This window comes from Saccostrea cucullata, unplaced genomic scaffold (genome assembly GCF_032062105.1).
Source record: "Saccostrea cucullata isolate Sc308-1 unplaced genomic scaffold, CSIRO_AGI_Scuc_v1 ctg2412, whole genome shotgun sequence".
NCBI classification, from domain to species: domain Eukaryota; kingdom Metazoa; phylum Mollusca; class Bivalvia; order Ostreida; family Ostreidae; genus Saccostrea; species Saccostrea cuccullata.
In genome coordinates, this window is record NW_026935956.1 from 46,574 (window position 1) to 66,220 (window position 19,647).

Here is a 19,647-nt window from a genome sequence, read left to right on the forward strand (position 1 = left end):
GTAACATTATCCTGTATTACAAAACATGCAGTCTTTATGGTAAAGTCTCAGGCATATTTGCAATAAATATTAAGAAAAACAATGCTGTTGTTTTCTTTATCATGTATAATTGTAAACAATTTAAGGTAGATCGCGGGTTTACTGTCTGCCTGAAAACATACTCCGAAAATTTGTCAACTTAATCCTCTCGATTCAAATTTTACTTTCTGAAATTTTTGTGAGATTCGTCTGCGTGGTTATATTGTTATCGTCTTTCAAAGGCACTAATGTTGATGAGAACTGGTGACGCTATTACAATGAAATATATAGTAAATGCGCCTTTCTCACCAGTAAACGCATTTCAAAACCATGCTTATAATATAAAAACGGCGCAGACGAATTTTATATTACTCAACACGATGAATGTGAGATAAATTTCGAATCGAGCTATCAACAGAAATTAATATGTGTTCTCGCTCATTTTCTTGCAAAAAAACTTTAAAGTTTTACAAATTTGTAGCAAACGTATATAATTTCATTAAGACGTTATATATTTACGTACGTCTCAGAATCACAATGTAATCAACAATTCACTGAAAATAAAAACTTTTTTATCCGCATTTTCAATTTTTCCTTGATTGACAATAAATATTCATGTAAACATTGTCATAATTTACCTAAATTGTCACACTTTTTTCAATGAAATACGGAGTCATTTTATTTGAATCAATTTTGACCTTTCATATTTTAACATTATATATACTCTTAATTTAATTTAGTATTGAATAGCTATTAATTAATCCTTTATTTTTTATTGCATTATTAAATAAATTTTCACAGACAAAACAAGCTTTAATGTTTGTTTTATTTTATGATGCATACTGATGGAAATACTTTTTGCTTGTTTGTAGTTTGATACTGTAAATGTAATAAGCTTTTCACGTCGAATCCAATTGTGACGTCAGCAAACCCGCGATCTACCTTAATATGCATGCCTTATTGCATAATAGATTTACATTTTCAAAATTTTGATTTTCAAACGGGATGTATCATTAGCGTTATGTTGAAGAATTCTTTGCTTAAAATTTTGCAATTTTTTAAAAAACATTTGAATTTAAAATTTAATGCAAAATGTTTTTATAAAAGAATTAGTATTCAAAAGTTATATTGATATTAAATTTTACATGTATAACATTACGAAGTACTACTAAGGAACACATACTTACACAATATATCATGCAAATGGCGGTCAAGGTTCCAAATATTTGTTTTCAATTGGAAATTAGCAAATGTAAAGCAAATGAGTCATTTTGGTACATTAAAACACCATGTTATTTTTTCTTTGATAAATCAAGTTTTGTTCTATACCCTTTTTACATTGAACTCACCAGGTTTTAATTAAGATATATATGGGGAAAGGTGAATTAACAGTATTCAATGTCAATAAAATTGACAATGGTAATGTCTTAGAGAAATATGGAAAATTTGGATGCCATTGAAAATGATCTTGAAGAGTCTTCAAAAAAAAAAATTAAGTACTGGTTACTGTCAGATTTATTTTTTTGTAAACAAACAAACAAAATGCACATTGAGAATGATTTAAAAACTATAGTGATTAATAATGCCAAATTGCGAAGTGTGTAAGTCTCGAGAGCACAGGTGTGTAAGCATGTAAAATGAAAAAATTCAATGCACATTGAGAATGATTTAAAAACTATAGTGATTAATAATGTTCACAAATTGTTTAAAAATAACTCCTCTCGGGAGCACAATGTAAGCATGTAAAATGAAAAGGGAATAACAAATAATATTATGAAAATAACAACCATGCATATTAAAACCTTCTCAGATTTGTTGAGATTACCCTTTTGCAAGTATTTGACAATACATGTGAAAATGATACAAAAACAGTGTATCGTCACGAAATTAACGCAACATATTAATAAAGTAATTTTAAAAAAAATTAAGTTTGAAAAAAAAAATTAAAATAAAATGATTCTTTTCTTTTTAAAAATATCAACTTTTAATTTTTTTCAAGGCCTTACATAAAAACATGAACAGTATGTGACAGTTTGGTCAAAAATTGACAAAATGTGCATTAAATTTCAACCTTCTTTGTTACTATGTTTATATGAATTAAAAAGGTAATCAATAGCAAAGATAGCACATGAATCTTTTATTTAAAAAAACTCTATGCAATATTAAAAAAAAACATAAAGATGTTAGGTTCTCCCTTTCTTAAAACACAGAACAGAACTTCACTGTTTATACTCTTAATATTTATGTCTAAATAAATCCAAATATGATATTTCTTTCATATATAATAAAATATAAACATTTATAGCAAATAAACTTAAAAATTTTAAGTCAATAAAACAAAATTTGTCTGATACTTTTGACTAAGGAGTGACTGTCTATAATTCTCTACAGTTTACACTGTCAAATATTGTGTTGCTCAAATTCATGATGAGAAATTTAAAAAAGAGCAAAGTTAACTAATTCTTTTGAGAAGCTAAATTGTTTTCTTGTGTTGTAGCAGTCAGTTAAGTTTTTTGAATTATATACAATGTATATATTTTTTCAAATCTGAATTTTAGAGATTTTGTATCTAAAATATTAGTACAACCTCAACTGTTCATTAAAGCAATTTTTGCTTGTATATTTCAAACAACAATATTACTCTATTTGTTTGACATTTTTTAACCTCAACTATTGAAATTCAGTTCTGAATATCTTCACTTATAATCTAATAGAAGAGTTTTGAAGTTGATGTGAAAATTTCTCGACAGATGTGGCATTGACTACCCCTCTCTTCCAGTTCAGCAGTACACACTGTGCACGCAATGTGGCCACATGGTACAAAAAATGTATCACAGAACCGATCTGTACATATTGGGCAAGTTGGGATTTGTGGCATTCTCAACACCTAGAGATAAAAATAAATATTTAGTAAGTGCTACAAACAACCAATGACTAGACTGGTACACATTTTCCAAGTTAAACATTTATGAACAGATATCTGTGAGCCATTTTTTTTTTTTTTTTTTGCTCACTAGTGATATCCCCACTCTGAATTGAAAATACAACTAAAATTGTAAATTAACAGGAATCTGATATCTAATTATTAAGAAAATGGGTGCCCTATATGACATACTTAACCATAGAGTGCGTTAAAGAACTATGCATGCGGACTCTTGATTCCTGCCTAAATTTTACACCAATTAAATTAAATACTGGCAATTTGGCGGTAAAATCTGTTTAATGCAAAGAACAGTTCAATGGTAATTGACTGATAATTTTAATTCCAGTGTTAAATAGTTAATATACCCCTAGTTCAAACTCTTTCAATAAGGGGGGATGATATTTTCATTGAAATTGGGCTTTAAAGCATCATCATATTACAAAATATCCTTGGCTATGAATAAATGTTCCTTAAATCTTTTCTTATATATTACTCATATAAATTTAACATATATTATTAATGTAATACAATGTTTAAGATGTAAACATTTTTGAAATTGGTGAAAAAATAAGCATATGAATAAGCGAAAAAAAAGAAAAACAAGAAATCTGTGAGCCAATGCTCACTAGTAATACCCCCGCTCTGATGTAAATAAGCACTATTATGTTAATATACACAAGTTCAATTACAGGCAGATGCATAGAAAATATGAAGTTTACATCAGATTCATATCAAAATTAATCCCACCATATGGCATGTCTCAACAAAGAGTGTAATAAGATTTCAAGCATCTGCTATGAATAGCTAATGAGGAAACTGCGACGAAGATTTGTTATATATGAAACGGACAGACGCACAGACAAACAGATAGTTGACATAAGATTTTAACAGAAATGTATCCCACCATATGGCATGCCTCAGAGAAGATTGTGTTAAAATTTCAAGCATATGTGATGAGTTGTTGCTGAGAAAACTGTGACGAAATTTTTTAAGTATGAAACGGACAGATGTACAATCAAACAGGAAGTTGACATCAGATTTCAACAAAAATGTATCCCAATATATGGCATGCCTCAGAGAAGATTGTGTTCAAGCATCTGCAATGATTAGTTGCTAAGAAAACTGTGACAAAAATTTGTTATGTATGAAACGGACAGACACATAGACAAACAGGAGGTTGACATCGGATTTGACCAAACATAGGTATTCAGAGATTACAGAGCTCACCTCAACGAATGTTGTCTTTAAGTAAGGCAAAGTCACACAATTAACCAACAAAAAGTGTACATTCCAAAAATGAAAATATTTAAGCAATTTTGATCTGATACTTAGATGAGAGTTTTCATCTCTTGATGCAACATTTGTGCAAGTTTGGATTATACAATGTTATATAAGCCTTATAGTTTTTTGGTAATAGACCTGCACCCATAACTTTTACCTGGTCTATTATCTGAAAAATGTATATCGAATTCAGCATCTGAAGCAAGTCCGTTAGTGTGCATCCTAAGATGTATCGTCCATGCAAGTTTGCTCATTATAGGGCTCATAGTAAATTGGAAATGAAACATGCATCAAAAACTAACATTTTCACTCATCCACAAAAACTAGGTCAGATTCAGCATCTGAAGCAAGCCTGGTAGTATGCATCCTTAGATGTATCGTCCATGCAAATTTGGTCATTAAAGAACTCATAGTTACTTGGAAATGAATCACACACCAAAAACTTTAACCTATTGTAGTATGCATCTTTAGATGTATCCTCCATGCAAGTTTATTCAACATAGGGCTTATAGTTACTTGGAAATGAAACCTGCACCAAAAACTTTAACCTGTTCACTCAACCGGAAAATGATGGTCAGATTCAGCATCCGAAGCAAGCCTGGTAGTATACATCCTTAGATGTATCATCCATGCAAGTTTGGTCAACATAGGGCTTATAGTTACTTGGAAATGAAACCTGCACCAAAAACTGTAACCTGTTCACTCAACCAGAAAATGATGGTCAGATTCAGCATCCGAAGCAAGCCTGGTAATATGCATCCTTAGATGTATCATCCATGCAAGTTTGGTAAACATAGGGCTTATAGTTACTTGGAAATGAAACCTACACCAAAAACTTTAACCTGTTCACTCAACCAGAAAATGATGGTCAGATTCAGCATCTGAAGCAAGCCTGGTAGTATACATCCTTTGATGTACCATCCATGCAAGTTTGGTCAACATAGGGCTTATAGTTACTTGGAAATGAAACCTACACCAAAAACTGCACCAAAAATGTTAACCTGCTCCAAAAACATTAACCTGGTTATTCCTTTGCTGAAATTGCAGCATCTGAAACTTTGACTGGTACAATGAACTACACTAGAACCATCTTCCATGCATGTCTAATCAATATAGGACATAGAAGTACTTAAAAAGAAAACTGCTCCAAAAAACTTAACCTGGGACGCCGACGCCGACACCGACACCGACACCGACGCCGACACCGAGGGTATTACATAAGCTCCCCCAACTTCGTTGAGGTGAGCTAAAAATGTATCCCACTATATGACATGCCTAAGAGAAGACTGTGTTAAAATTTCAAGCATCTACAATGAGTAGTTGCAGAGAAAACTGCGACGAAAACTTGTTATGTATGAAACGGACAGACACATAGACAAACAAGAAGTTGACATCGGATTTGACCAATAATGTATCCCACCATATGGCATGCCTCAGAGAAGACTGTTTTAAAATTTCAAGCACCTACGATGAGTAATTGCTGAGAAAACTGCGACGAAAATTTGTTTCGGACGGACACACAGCTAGACAGACAGACAGACACACAAAGGTAAAACAGTATACTATACCCCCCTCTCCTTCGGAGCAGGGGTATAAAAAACTATTTTTAGCATTAAGGTCACAAGGTCACTGATCTTAATGTCATTTGAAAGAATTTATTAGTGGAGTATGCATACGAAAAATGAAGTCTGTATCTCCTATGGTTCAAAAGTTATGGCGAAGGTTCGAAAAAGCTATTTTTAGCATACAGGTCACATTCAGGGTCACAACTCACAAGGTCATTGACCTTGGTGTCATTTATATGAGCTTAAAGGCAGAGATTTTTTACCGGGTGGTAAATTCCAGGTGAGGGAGTGGCTTATTTTATACAGGTGTGAATGCCTGGGGGGCCAGCAGTCTACCTTTGGCCAACTGTCTCCTAATCCTTATACACAGGAAGTGAAATACCCAGATGCCAAACTTTACCTGTGTTGGGGATTTTGAGACAATTCTAAAATTAATAATAAAATGGTTTTTCAATTATACCAGTATATTGATTTATTTTTGACTGTTTGAAAATACCCCTACCCATTAAAAAAATTATTATGATATCATACTATTAATTCAAATATTAAAACAAAGATCGTCTTAAATGTTTAAATTAGTGTATGTGTTTTAACTAAAGAAAAAACAACTTCTGTAACATCCAAATTAGTCTAAATTCATTCATCCCCAGGATCCCATCTAAAATTAATATCAGAATTTCACTTGAAAATTTAAGTTTTATGTACCACAGGTTAATGAAAAAAATACATATTATATTATAATCCTTTCAAATACTAAAGGTATATTTAATTCTTATACACGTATTATCAAGACAAACATTTTCATAGCAATACAGTTTCTCTATACCGTGTTCAGTAAACATCAAAGGATCGCGAGTTAATTTGAAGGTCCCCCCAGTCCCAAACAAGGTGTACCGGGTATACACAGGGACAAGTAAGTAAATGTCAATCAAGTTCTAGCATCCAATGATGGACCCTCATGCACTTGATTGACAGGGCTACCCAGACCATGTATTTTTGAAGGCGGTGCTTAAAATCTCTGCCTTTAATAAGTGAGGTAAGCATACCAAATATGAAGTCTCTATCTCCTATGGTTCAAAAGTTACGGCAAAATTTCGAAAAAGCTATTTATAGCACGTAGGTCACAGTCAAGGTCACTGACCTTGGTGTCTTTTGAAAGAACTTTATAAGTGGAGTACGCATACTAAATATGAAGTCTCTATCTCTCAAGGTTCAAAAGTTATGCCAAAGTTTAGAGTTTACAACAGAAAAACAGATATTAAAACAGACAAACAGTTAAACAGACAGGACAAAAACAATATATGCATTGGATCTATCGATCTGGGCACATAAAAAATGATAAAATTAGGAATGCAGCTACCTCAAACCAGATGCATGTGGGTCTGAGATATATATATATTAGTGCTGTGCGATATTACCGGTTAACCGGTGTATCCCGATTTCGTTCTTCACAATATGTATTGCGGTATTTTTTTGTGAATACCGGTTCGGGTTCGATATGCTATTAATTGTTATAAAAAGAGTTATTTACCCTTTTCAAGGTAAAATATGGCGGCAAGCACCGTGAAGTTTGATCGGTAACCAGAGACATGTCTGTCAGAGACGAAAAGACGACAACTGTTACATGAAAGCCCTTCATGTTAAAGCAGAATCTGAATATTACAACTTGATTCTTAACCCTTTCAACACTGTAGACCTCCATAACGGTCTGATAAAATTTCTCCTTTCAACACGGTAGACCGTTGTGGAGGTTTTAGATACAAAACTGAAAGTAACATGTTTATTCTTAGAAATAGAAAGTATTCTCTGTGCAAAATCTTCGCTATGAACTATGAGTAATTTGATATAAACATCCTGTAACAAATATGGTGGACCACATGGCAAAAATCACGGGAAAAAAGGGAAAAATAGACGAATTTTTAAAGGAAACCAAGAAACTTGCAAAATGGCGGTAAACATCGAAATGTGCGATGTTTCTGGGGACGAAATCTCAAGTAAAAACATGGATTTGGACATTATAAACGTTCATAGACATTAAAGATATGCGTAATAAACACTGTTGTGAAAGGTAGTCGGAGAAACTTGACTTGGAATCGGACCATGAAGGCTCCAAGATGGACCGCGTTTACGAAGCCCCGGACTTCTCTCAATATACAAGAACACCATGTTTTTATTTATTTATTTTTTGGACTTATTTTTTCAAAGAATAATGACATGTTGCATATCATTTTAATCGGAAATAATTTCTCTTTTAAATGATGGTAAGAACATATGTGATTTTGAAACTTCATAGCAGCAAATTTATCAAAATATTACGTAAGATAATTTAAAATACAAAATATTTTTTTTTATTGGCGCTTTTGTCTTTTTAAATAATTTTAAATGCATATAAATTTCATACCATCTAAAAGAAAAATGTCTTACCTTTCTTATGATGTGTCTTTCATTAAAATATTTTAATAAATAAAGAAGTTATTGTATTTTTTCTAATGGTAGATGAATTTTCTAATGACGACACAAGTTACTCAGTGTACTGGGGTTGCTTGTTAAAAGTTACTCAGTGTTGAAAGAGTTAAAGTTGTGCCACAAAAAACTTAGCTTGCCACTTGCGTACACACAACGCTATCAGGCAGTTGCAATATCAACTCGAGAATACATGTAATTTGAGTTTGTATTTTCATTTAACATTGATGAAAAGCAAAATTTATTAAAAATTTTATATTGTGATATATTGCAATACAAAATATAATATTGCAATATATCGCGATACGATTTTTCAGCCGCAATACCCAGCTCTAATATATATATATATATATATAATGTCAATTTTACTTGTATAATTAACCATTACTGATAAAGAAGAGTCATATGAGCTTGATATCGAAATGTACTCACTTAGTAATATCATACACTAACAAACGGTACTTACTAGTTACATCATAACAACAGTACTTACTAGTTATATCATACACTACTACTGCTACAGAAGAATCCCGTATGTAGCTTGGTATCAAACTTCTGAACCTCTCTTGTCCAGCTGTATCCCAAAGCTGTAGTCGTATCTAAAAATAAAAATTACAAAGTATATGCTGAGGCTTATATAAAAAAACTGCTTACAGTATGAAACTACTGCCAAGCAATGTATCTAAAAAAAAAACATACTACATGTACTTACAGTCCTGTCTTCCAAATACATTGTCTTTGATAAAAAGTCAATTCCTATTGTTGCCTGTAAAGATAAAAAAAATATGTTAGATTTCTTATATTACTGAAAATACAATTGTGTATTTCCCAATTTCGTGATTTTTTCAGTGTTTTATTTCATCAAACTTCATTATAAAAAAAAAGTTTATTAATTTGAAAATTAAAATAAAGTCCATTTACACATGACATGTGCTTGATTGATTTGAAATGTTATTGATAAATACAACAAACACATTTACGAAACGAATTTTAGTCTAGGCTTTCTGTCCTGACAATAACATAAATGTCCACAAGTGACCCAGTCGACATCAAACAGAATCCTCACTTCGGTTCGTATCTTCCATGACTTTGGTTTCAGTAGTATGCAACTAGTGAACTTCAATCCCAATTGAATATGAACTCAATGTTAATATAGTGATACAAATCGGGATCAAAGTCTGGTTTTTATGCACAGCTTCCGTCTTGAAACTACCGATTAGCTTTCAACAGTCGTTCTTTTTATTATTTATAGACTCCTTTACATTAAAATGCACTTGTCCAATTGGACAAGTGCCATGCAATATATCTTGTCCGTATTTTCTTTTCACTCAGGGTTCGACACTAACGGTAGACCGGCGGCCCGAGTCCACCAAAAAATTGGAAGGTCCACCAAATGTTCAGGACTAGGTGGACCGTCGGTCCACTTAAAATTTAAACACCATATTTAAAGACAGTGAAATCCAGGATTTCTTTTTCTTTAAATTGAAATTCGTAACTCAAATTATTAATTCCTCCATACTTTTATTATACAAGAATTAAATATACATGTAAATAATGTTTAGGTAATGAGGTGGGGGCAAGTAACTCGATATATTTTACATGTAAAATCGATAACTCCAATATTAATATAATATTGAGACACAAGAACATTCAACACGGACCTTGAATAGGCCTAAACATGAAAAATCCGTGCCAAATTAGCCAGTCTATCCCCTGTTTACGTAATGCACAGAAAGGTGTGAAAATTTCACTGGGTATCAGGAAATCGCTTCACGCCTGAACGCACACTGTTGGAGATAATTAGAATTGATTGACAGCTGCACTTATGCATTGTTTTTTTTAAATAGATGTTCAAACAGGCATAATTTACAGTAAATGAACTATTATCTGCAGTTTCATTTTCTTTTTTTGATATACATATTATATCACTACTTATTTGAATAAATAATAAATTTAGAAAATAATTAATTAATACAGATACATGTACTTATGTCAGTTTTGCACCGTAGTAAAAAAAATGATCTAGCCATGGATACATGAAAAATTCACTTGTTTATTAATTGAATAAATTCATTAATAATTGGAGTTTTAATCTACCTGTGGAAGCGAAACAAATGCAGGCTTTCACAATTGTAACTTAATGATTTATAAAAATATTTCTTTGGTTTATAGATTAATAGTTTTTTTTTTTTAAGTTTTACGATATTTCTTTAAAAAAAATCTGACTAGTCCTTAATATTAATTTGATTCTGTTGACTGGTTAGATTTATGCTTTATCATGTTTATTAGTCTGTCTGGAATCAATATATATTACAGTTAGTTTTAATTAACGCCTTGTGTAATGATTCATTCATTAATTCAAGCATTTATAAGGGTCCACCAGATATTAAGAAGGTCCACCAATAGTTTTTGACAAGTGGACCTGCGGTCCACCAAGGTAAAAAAGTTAGTGTCGAACCCTGTCACTGGTACCGGACAAGCGTTAATGTCGAGCCCTGTATATTCATATACCTTTATAACATATATAAGACATGTTAGAGATAAAAGTTAAATGAGAAGTATACTGTGAAATCACAAATTTTCTCAGGGGTTTAATTTTTGTTGTTTTCGAGGATTGAATTCATGTCCACCATGTAAAATTTTATATACAGTATTAAACATACATATATCTGTTCAATAATTCTTCATCGGGATTCCACAAAATCAAAATCCCATGAACCTAGATTTTTTCTTCAAACCATGAAAATTAAACCCCACAAAAATATGCGATTTTACAGTAAATTTGTACCTGATAGGTGTTGTCAAAACTGTCGTACATAAACCTTGTAATTAGAGAGGTCTTCCCAACTGAAAATAAGTAAAAATTCAGCAACTTCAAGTTGAGATCAAGATCAAAGAGTTAATCAAAATTTTATGAAGTTGAAATTTGGTTCTTAAAAAGAACTACAGTATCTATGGATGTTTGAGATAATATGTTTTTAAGAATTCCTTGTCTCAGAAGAAATGGATACATTACAATTTACATGCACATGTAAATTTTTTTTTGAATGACTCAATGAAGTTGTAAATATATCAACTTACCTCCCATTTCACCAAAAAGTGATAATTTGAATTTGTCAATTCGATTCCAATCAGTCATTTTATAAATCTAATTTTCTTTTTTCTAAGTAGCATAAAGTCGTGTTTCTCTTGTCAGTATTTACTAAGTGTCTCCACGCTGGAAGTAGGCAACGAAATATACACACGCGCATGACTCATAATCAGATTGCGTTTTGTTTACAATGTCGGATTTTTTTTCCAATTCGGAACACCTGATGCACATGAACTTTTTGGTAAAATGTCGGAGGAGACAAATATGAGACCCAGCCCTAACTGAGACGTTGCAGGATGTGTGATGAGATTACTTGACACATAAACTGACAGGTTAACTTACCGCTCTGCTCCCCCAGAAATACCAGCTTAAATTTCCTTAACGGGTTGCCAAATTCACCCGAGGAACTCATTGTGGAATAAATTAATTGTTAATATCACAGTTACAGATACAAATCAGCAAATAAATCACAAATCTCATATATATTAAATTAATTATAATCAGTCTTGACGTAGACACGTTTGATGAACCAATTCCCCTCAATGCGCTTGCGTGAAAATGACGGAAGCAAATTCTTGGTCATAACAACGTTTGCAAGGTTTTTTTTTTAAATTACTAAGGCGCGAACACTTGAACTTCAACAAAATTTTACATATTTTCCTTCCTTCCTTACTTACTTCATTATGCCTGCCACCCCTTTGGGGGCATAGGTCGCTGACAAGATTCCTCCAGGCTCCTCTAATATCTATCCAGTGCAATCGTTTTTTAATTTATTTCTTTCCAGTTCTTCTCAAATCTTTGTATGCCTCCAAATCTATCCCAGGCGCGGATCCAGTAATTGAAGTTAGAGGGGGCGCCAAAGGTAGACAAGGGGTCTGGGGGCCGCCTTGAGGCCCCCAGTGGCTCCAGGGCAAAGCCCTGGTGGGGGCCCAGGGGGCGAAGGCCCCGGAAGCTCCTGGATTCTAGAGATTTTGTAGGGTAAAAATGAGGTCTACCAAGTAGACATATTTAAATTTTCTAGACGAAACTGTGATTTATGTTAACTTTGACAATTTTTGGGGGGGGGCGCCGGGTGCGCCCCCCCTTAAATCCGCCACTGTATCCACCAGGTGTTCTTTGGTCTGCCTCTTTCATTTGTCTTGGGGGCTCCAGGATAGGACTTGCCTTGTGATGTTATTGTGGGCCTTGCATAGAGTATGCCATATCCATCTCGACCTTCTCTGCATTATTTCTTCTTCTATAGGGGCTTTGTTTGTTCTTTGACACAAATCGATGTTGCTGATTTGGTGTGGCCATCTTATCTGGAGTATGCGTCTCAGACAAGAGTTGATGAATGTCTGGATCCTGTTTGTTGTTGTGACAGCCATCCTCCATGTCTCAGAACCATAGAAGAGTACAGCCTAAGTAACATTGCTGTTAAAAAGCCTAACTTTGGTGCGTGTTGTAATTGCCTTGGTCTTCCAGATGTTTCCAAGTTGCAGGAATGCTACTCTGGCCTTTCACTATTCTTGCTTTTATGTCCGCTTCCGTTCGTCCTTGTTGGTCCACTATGTTATACTGCCAAGGTAGGTGAAATGTTTTACTTCCTCTCCGACTTTTTTTCCCAACATTACTTTTACTATTGGAAATGTTCAGTGAAAGGCTGGTTGCCCCCCCCCCCCCCCACTTTATACTACATGAAAGTGATTTAAGGGAAATGTAGTGTTGAATATGAAAAAGGGGTACTGAGAGAAAAGTTGGCCTCTACACCCCCCCCCCCCCCGAAATAGGGTTTTCGAGTTTGAACAATTTCCTATATTTTGCTTGTCAACTTTTTCAAGTAAGTAAAAAAAATTTTTCTCTGCCTGCCCCCTCCCCCCCCCCACTTCCAAAAATGATGCTACGTGGCTGTCTATATATCCTTTCCATCTGTAACCAATGAAGTTTGTGATAGTGTGTTTGCTTTTAAGATCTTTGTTTTTGCAATATTGATGTTGAGCCATATGATATCTGTGCTGATGTTTCTGTCTCCGTTGTAATTTTCTCCTGCATTTGTTCCTGAGTATGATACGAGTGCCAGGCATAGGTCATCCACGAAGTCTAGATCATCTAACTGTGACCATGGTGACCACTTTAATGCATTTCCCCTGTTGTCTGTGGATGATTTCATTATCCAGTCTATTGCAAGAAGAAACAAAAAATGATGACAGTAGCCATCCCTGACGAACTCCTGTTCTTATACTTCGAATGGCTCTGTCTGACAGTACTGTTGTCCTCCACGTATGACCCTGCATGTCAGGTGTTCATAAGAGTTGTGCATGTTACATGTATTTATCAATTTACAGGGAAATCAATAATGTCGCAGAAGTTTCCATATTGTCTCCCTGTCAAAAATTAAAGGCTTTCTCATAATCTATATACCCCATTCATACGACATGATTTGCATACCTCAGTATATTTTACACATGAGTAAATTTACTCACATGTGCAATTTTTTGTCATATGAACTGATATACTCATATGCAAATTCTGCACAGTTGAGTAAATTTACACCTGGTCAGGACTAGGTGCAAATTAACTTTTGCATACACTTTGTAGCAAATTATTAGTTCAAGTGTGTAAATTATGTCGTATGAACACGCAGCAAATTTACTTATGTATGTATTTTGTTTTGTTTATTTGATAAATTTCCATTTTAAGTGTTGTTTTGCTTGTGTATGCATCGGCTCGTAAAAATCAGTCTGTAAACGTAGTCGCTAGAATGATTGATTGATTACGTATTGTTTAACGTCCCTCTCGAGAATTTTTCACTCATCACTTGCCGGTGGAGAGCTGCAAATTTTGTCCTATACTCGGCACTCAGGGCCATTGAGCAGGGAGGGATCTTTTTCATGCCAGCACCTACTGCGACACAGGACCTCGATCTATATAGACGGTCTCATCAGAAGGACCAGTCTCCAGGTCAAACAATGGGATTTGAACCCGCGACGTAAGTATCAACTCCTTACTTTGCGACTCTAGAACAGACGCTCTAACCACTGTGCGACGGCGACTTGGTGGCTAGAAAGCAAAGCTTTTTGTATTTAACAAGGAGCTATTATCCCCTCCGAGATAAATTTTCTAATTTGCAAAAACGAGGGCATCTTGTACCCTTTCTGGCAAATCTACCTTTATGTCTCTAAAGATATAGCTGTGTTCGCAAACAAGTATCCTGTGGTAGTATCCTTACTATTCAAGTTCTCTTCTTGGGAATGTTCTGGAGCAATGATAGGAACATGCATTCCATCAATCGCTCGTGCACCATTTCCGTTTAGATCTTGATGACTTTCTTCTACCTCTCTCTGTTTTTATAGGCAAGTACTCACATAAAAGTTAATGTTACAGGAATTTCAATAAACTAGTGAAAATAAGCATTCGTAAGTAACCTCCTTGGCACCTGATCTCATTATGAATGTCCAGGGGTTCGTGTTTATTTCTTTTTAACATACATGTATTTGTATTGTTTAAAGATTTTTGAGATCGATGATTTTAGATTTTTTTCATCCTTTTCATTATGCTGAAAAAAATAATTATTATATAATATTCAAGAAGATATTCTATAATGGCCTCGCACACGTGATGTACTTCAGATTTCCCAACAACAAACAAAGTTTTAAATGGTCCTATTTCTGCCGAAGACGTCAACTAGTAGATGGCAAGTCACCTTTTTCTTTACATCCAACGGCTCTTCTACAATCTTTGGAACGGAAGCCAAAACATTTTCCAACAATAAAGCAATATGAGCTGAGTTTTTGAGAAAATTATTTTGCTATCAAAATGTGTTATTATGATTAATTTGTATATAATTTAAACCAAAATAAAAGTTTTAAAATGTTTCAGAAGAAATGTTTCTGTACAGTCGAATATATAACATTATATATTAAGAAATCAATAATGCACAGGACGACAATAATGTCATTTTGCTTCAATTAAGCTTTAAAAAACTTCTTCAATCACAAATATGAACAACTGTAGATTATAAATGTTAAATGCTCTACCGGTATTTTTCTATCATTGAAATAGTTGATTACAAATTTGCAACAAAATTTTGCTATATCAATCGTTTTAGCTCATACCCAATAAGGAAATACCCCTTTTCTTTATAAAATCACAAATGTGAATCTGTCCATCTTCTAATATTAAAATATGAGGATTTACTTACAGCACATAAATTTCGTCTGAACGCATAGCAAATTAACTTATACTTACGTGTGTATAATTGCTTATATGTAAATTTGCACACATAAGTAAATTTTCGTCGTATGAATGGGGTATATGAAGCCAACATGCCATGAAAGGGAGGAGTTCAGTTCGGACTCCATTCAGCACATTGTTTGATGATAATGCGTAACGTTGCTGTCTGGTCCGTGCAAGATTGATCTATTTTTGTGAAATCAAGCTTGTTGGTCACGTAGCATATATCATCCTAGCTGCAATAATGTAGCCCTCTCCTTTTTTTGGGGGGGGGAGAGGGCTACAACTCCTTTGGATCTCCGTAATGGTGCAGAGCGGGAGCGATTCGCTCCCGCATGGATTTCGGCTTAAATTGTTAGTAAACGGCTATTTTATTTATATGTCTTACCTGAACTTCCAAAATGTAGTTATCCCAGACATAAATCGATCCAAAAATATACAGAACAATCCATATATCAGTATTTTTCGTGTATGTCAACATCACAACTTAAATTTATCCGCCATGTTTACTGACCTTGACAGATTTTATTTCGGGACAGCCAATGAGATTAAGGATCTATAGGGAGCGGATTTCTTTGGAATTACCTTATTTTAAGCTTAAATATCGGTGTTTACAAAAAAATGAAACATGGAATGATTTTATTTATCGATGTTTAGTGTTACTATTCATCACAATTATTTATAAACATCGACATTTGCTTTATTGAGTTGTTCTAAATTTCAAGCGCAAGTCTCACTACGTCACGCGTGAACTGTCATGGCTGCTGAAGTAAATGCACAGATTTATTTTATATGGTTTTCGCGTTTAACGAGCTTTGATGTCGACAGTGAATAAAAAATTCGTCTTATTAGAAGTAAGTTGATTGTGAAAACAATTTATTCTGCCTGCAGTCGCCAGTATTTACAAAATATTTTTGCACCATTACGGAGATGCTGTGGAATTGTAGCCCTCTCCAGAAAATACCAGATAAAAAAAATCGGTGAGGGCTACATTATTGCAGCTAATATCATCCGTCTCCTTCATTCTGTTCAGTATGATCCTAATAAATACCTTCCCTGGAATATCTAACAGCATTATTCCCTATAGTTGGCACACAACCGCCGAGGTCTCCTTTTTGGGGGGCTTGATGAGGTATCATTCTTTCCATTCTTCTGGAATTGTTTCTACCTCCCATATTTTTAGAAAAAACGGGAGGAGTATTATTTTCCTGGGAATATAAAATTATACGTTTATTATACATTAGATCTATTATATTTTATTCATGTGTATAAAGTGTAGAGTACTGGTAAATGACTTCAGAATCTACTTACACAGTCTTGATAATGAGTCTGACCTACATTTTTAAGAGTATGTCCAGGCCTTCGAGTGCATGGCCAGGCAAAGAAAAATATTGCATCAAAAGTAGCAACATCTGACATTTCCCTGACAAGTGAAATAAAAGTACATGTAGATCTATTAGAATCATAAAATACGCCTGGAAAACGCCAGATACTTCGGACAACTGTGCCCACATAAATGAACGCGTACAGGGTGTCACTGTTTCATAGTACATGTTACATGAACACTGAACCAAACTTCTAAGTGTTCACCAAACATTTTTTAAAGTTACAAAGAACTAATGCATGTAATAAGTAATTTTTTAATTCATAGAATTTAATAATGTGTATTTCAGTTTGATCATAGGCGTCGGAAGCGCTACACCCCCCACTTATTTTGCAAAGTTACACATAAAATAGGCATTGAACATTGGGGCGTAGGTTTAGCCCTCCCCCCCGCCCAACACTTTTAAGAGGCACGTTGAAGTTTCGGTCCAAAAAGGGTAATTGGTAGTGGTTTGGGAAAAAAATTGGTACTGAAAATGTTCGACCCTACCCCGCCCCTGAAATAGGTGGACTTTTTTTTGGTCTTACACTTAGCCCCCCCCCCTTTTTTTTTTTAAATTTGCTTCCGACGCCAATGTTGATGAAAATTTTATGTAAGAATGAACACCTCTCGCTCTAATTAATGCAAGACATCCATTCCTCATGGATACAGTCTACTTCTGACCAAAGGGTTGCCATATCTGCCGCCACACTTGCTGTATCTTTCTAAATCATTGAAATTGCGTGGAGGGAGAGGCTTTAGCATTCCTTTTTTAAAATCCTAAATGTTCCATTGAAGTTGTTGATTAATTCTGTTTCTAAAGTGGTTCAGGACCATGCAACAATCTAAATAAATATGGTTCTGACGCGAAACATTGGCCTCAAACGAAGATCAAGATCACTTCTGGTTTGGTTAATTTTTTTCTTAAGCAAATTGCAAGTTGTTAATGAAAAAGACGCGGAACCTATAAAGAAATGTGTTTAATTGGTTTTTTTTATACTTGTGCTAATTTTTAAAATGAAAAAATATGAAGATAGCGAACAGAATTCAAGCTCAAAAGTCCATTAAACAACACAAAATAAGAGCAGAGCAAACACGGACCTCCGAAACATCAGAGGTGGAATCAGGTGCATCCTCTGCCAACCGTACACACCCGCCGTGTGCTCTTTGTCATGATCGGGAAATAACGGATAATCCGTCGTTCATTCAGTGTGTAAATAATGAACTAACAATAAGTATGAAAAACAACAGTCAGCATTTGATAAATTGTACTTCATGTATTTGCTTACAAGGTCAATGTATCGACCATATAGAACTTACGAAATGATGACTTTAAACTAGACAGCTGATATTCTTGTTCCATCAACTTGTTTGTCAATGAATTTACCTCTTTTTGGAAATGCTCTTGTGTATCGAATCAACTGAGATATATAAACTCCGTATGCAGGTGATGATGGTATGTTGCTGCATAAGGAAGGGAAGTTGAAAAGTCAGTTGGCAAATTTTTTTAAAGCAAAAAGTTGAGTGACTATGATCGAAGCATTAAAATTCTGCAACTGTTTCAAGGGCGTGACCAGCCCTTAATGAATAAATTTTGACCAACACACTTTTTTTCGAATGAGGTGACCTCCTTTATGTGCTAAGAAAAGGAAGAGTGTGACCCGCCACTGACCCCATGTAAAAAATAATTACTGTGCACCTCTGCAACTACTGCACATTTTGACCAAGATAAAACACTCTCTACCATCGGCTTATACATTCCCACATAGGCGCCGGAACCGGGGGGTGGGGGTAAGTCCTCCATCCTTTTTCTTTTGCAAAGATAGGCATAATATAGGCATTGAACATTGACGAAGTTAAGCCCCGCCCCCCCCTCCCCAACAGGCACATTAGGGGACGACCATTTGATCCTGAGGGGGGGGGGGCTGGCAAATTTTTTTGAGACGGATTATTTATTTTCATGCCTGTCGAGGACAGATTATTTATTTTCAAGATTATCAAGGACAGATTATTTATTTTCTTCTTCGTCTTACGGTACCTTGATCAATTGATTCTAAAGGACTAATCATTTATATACCATAGGCAGATACAGGATTTGGAGAGGGGCGTGTATAACCTCGTTTAGGAAAGAGGTCTGGGGCCGCCGTAAGGCCCCCGGTGGGTCCTGGGTGACGCGAAGGGAGTAACCTCCCCCCCCCCCCTTGAAGCTCTTGGGTTTTCGTGTATTTTAAGAGTAAAACCAGGCAATATTATCATAGTGGCATTGGTTATTATGAACCAAAGTATGACATAATTAATACTGGTCAAATCATACTTTAAATGAAGGGCGTTCAGGGGGCGAAGTCCCCTGAAGCTCTTGGGGTTTTTTGTATTTAAAAGAGTAAAACCAGACACAATTGTGTAGGAATTAGTTAGTTATGTGCCAAAGTATGACATTATTAATACTAGTCATATCATACTTTGAATGAAAAGGGCTTAGGGGGCAAAGCCCCCTGAAGCTCTTGGATTTTTGTGTATTTTAAGAGAAAATATTGGTATTGTACCAAAGTATGGCATTATTATTCGTATCATACTTTGAAATTTTAGGGAGGGGTCGTACACATGTACGTCCCCCTTAAATCCACCATTGTATATGTTGTATTAATTCATCGGGGAAGTATAATTCTTTGACAAGAAAATTCGTCTTTTGCGGTGTAAGCATTGGCTTGTATTTAAAGTGATTCATCACACC

The 19,647-nt window shown here is 34.6% G+C and overlaps 1 protein-coding gene across 1 annotated transcript; it reads right to left on the reverse strand.

The window, feature by feature from the left end:
* Positions 1–7,469: 7,469 nt before the first annotated feature.
* Positions 7,470–11,893, reverse strand: LOC134244357 (ras-related protein Rab-6A-like). The gene is made up of 5 exons (XM_062726639.1): positions 11,684–11,893; positions 11,039–11,097; positions 8,963–9,016; positions 8,717–8,849; positions 7,470–7,552 (listed from the first exon to the last, which is right to left on the reverse strand). The coding sequence occupies exons 1-5, from the start codon at positions 11,751–11,753 to the stop codon at positions 7,470–7,472; spliced, it is 399 nt and encodes a 132-aa protein (XP_062582623.1). The 5' UTR covers positions 11,754–11,893.
* Between the last annotated feature and the right edge of the window lie 7,754 nt (positions 11,894–19,647).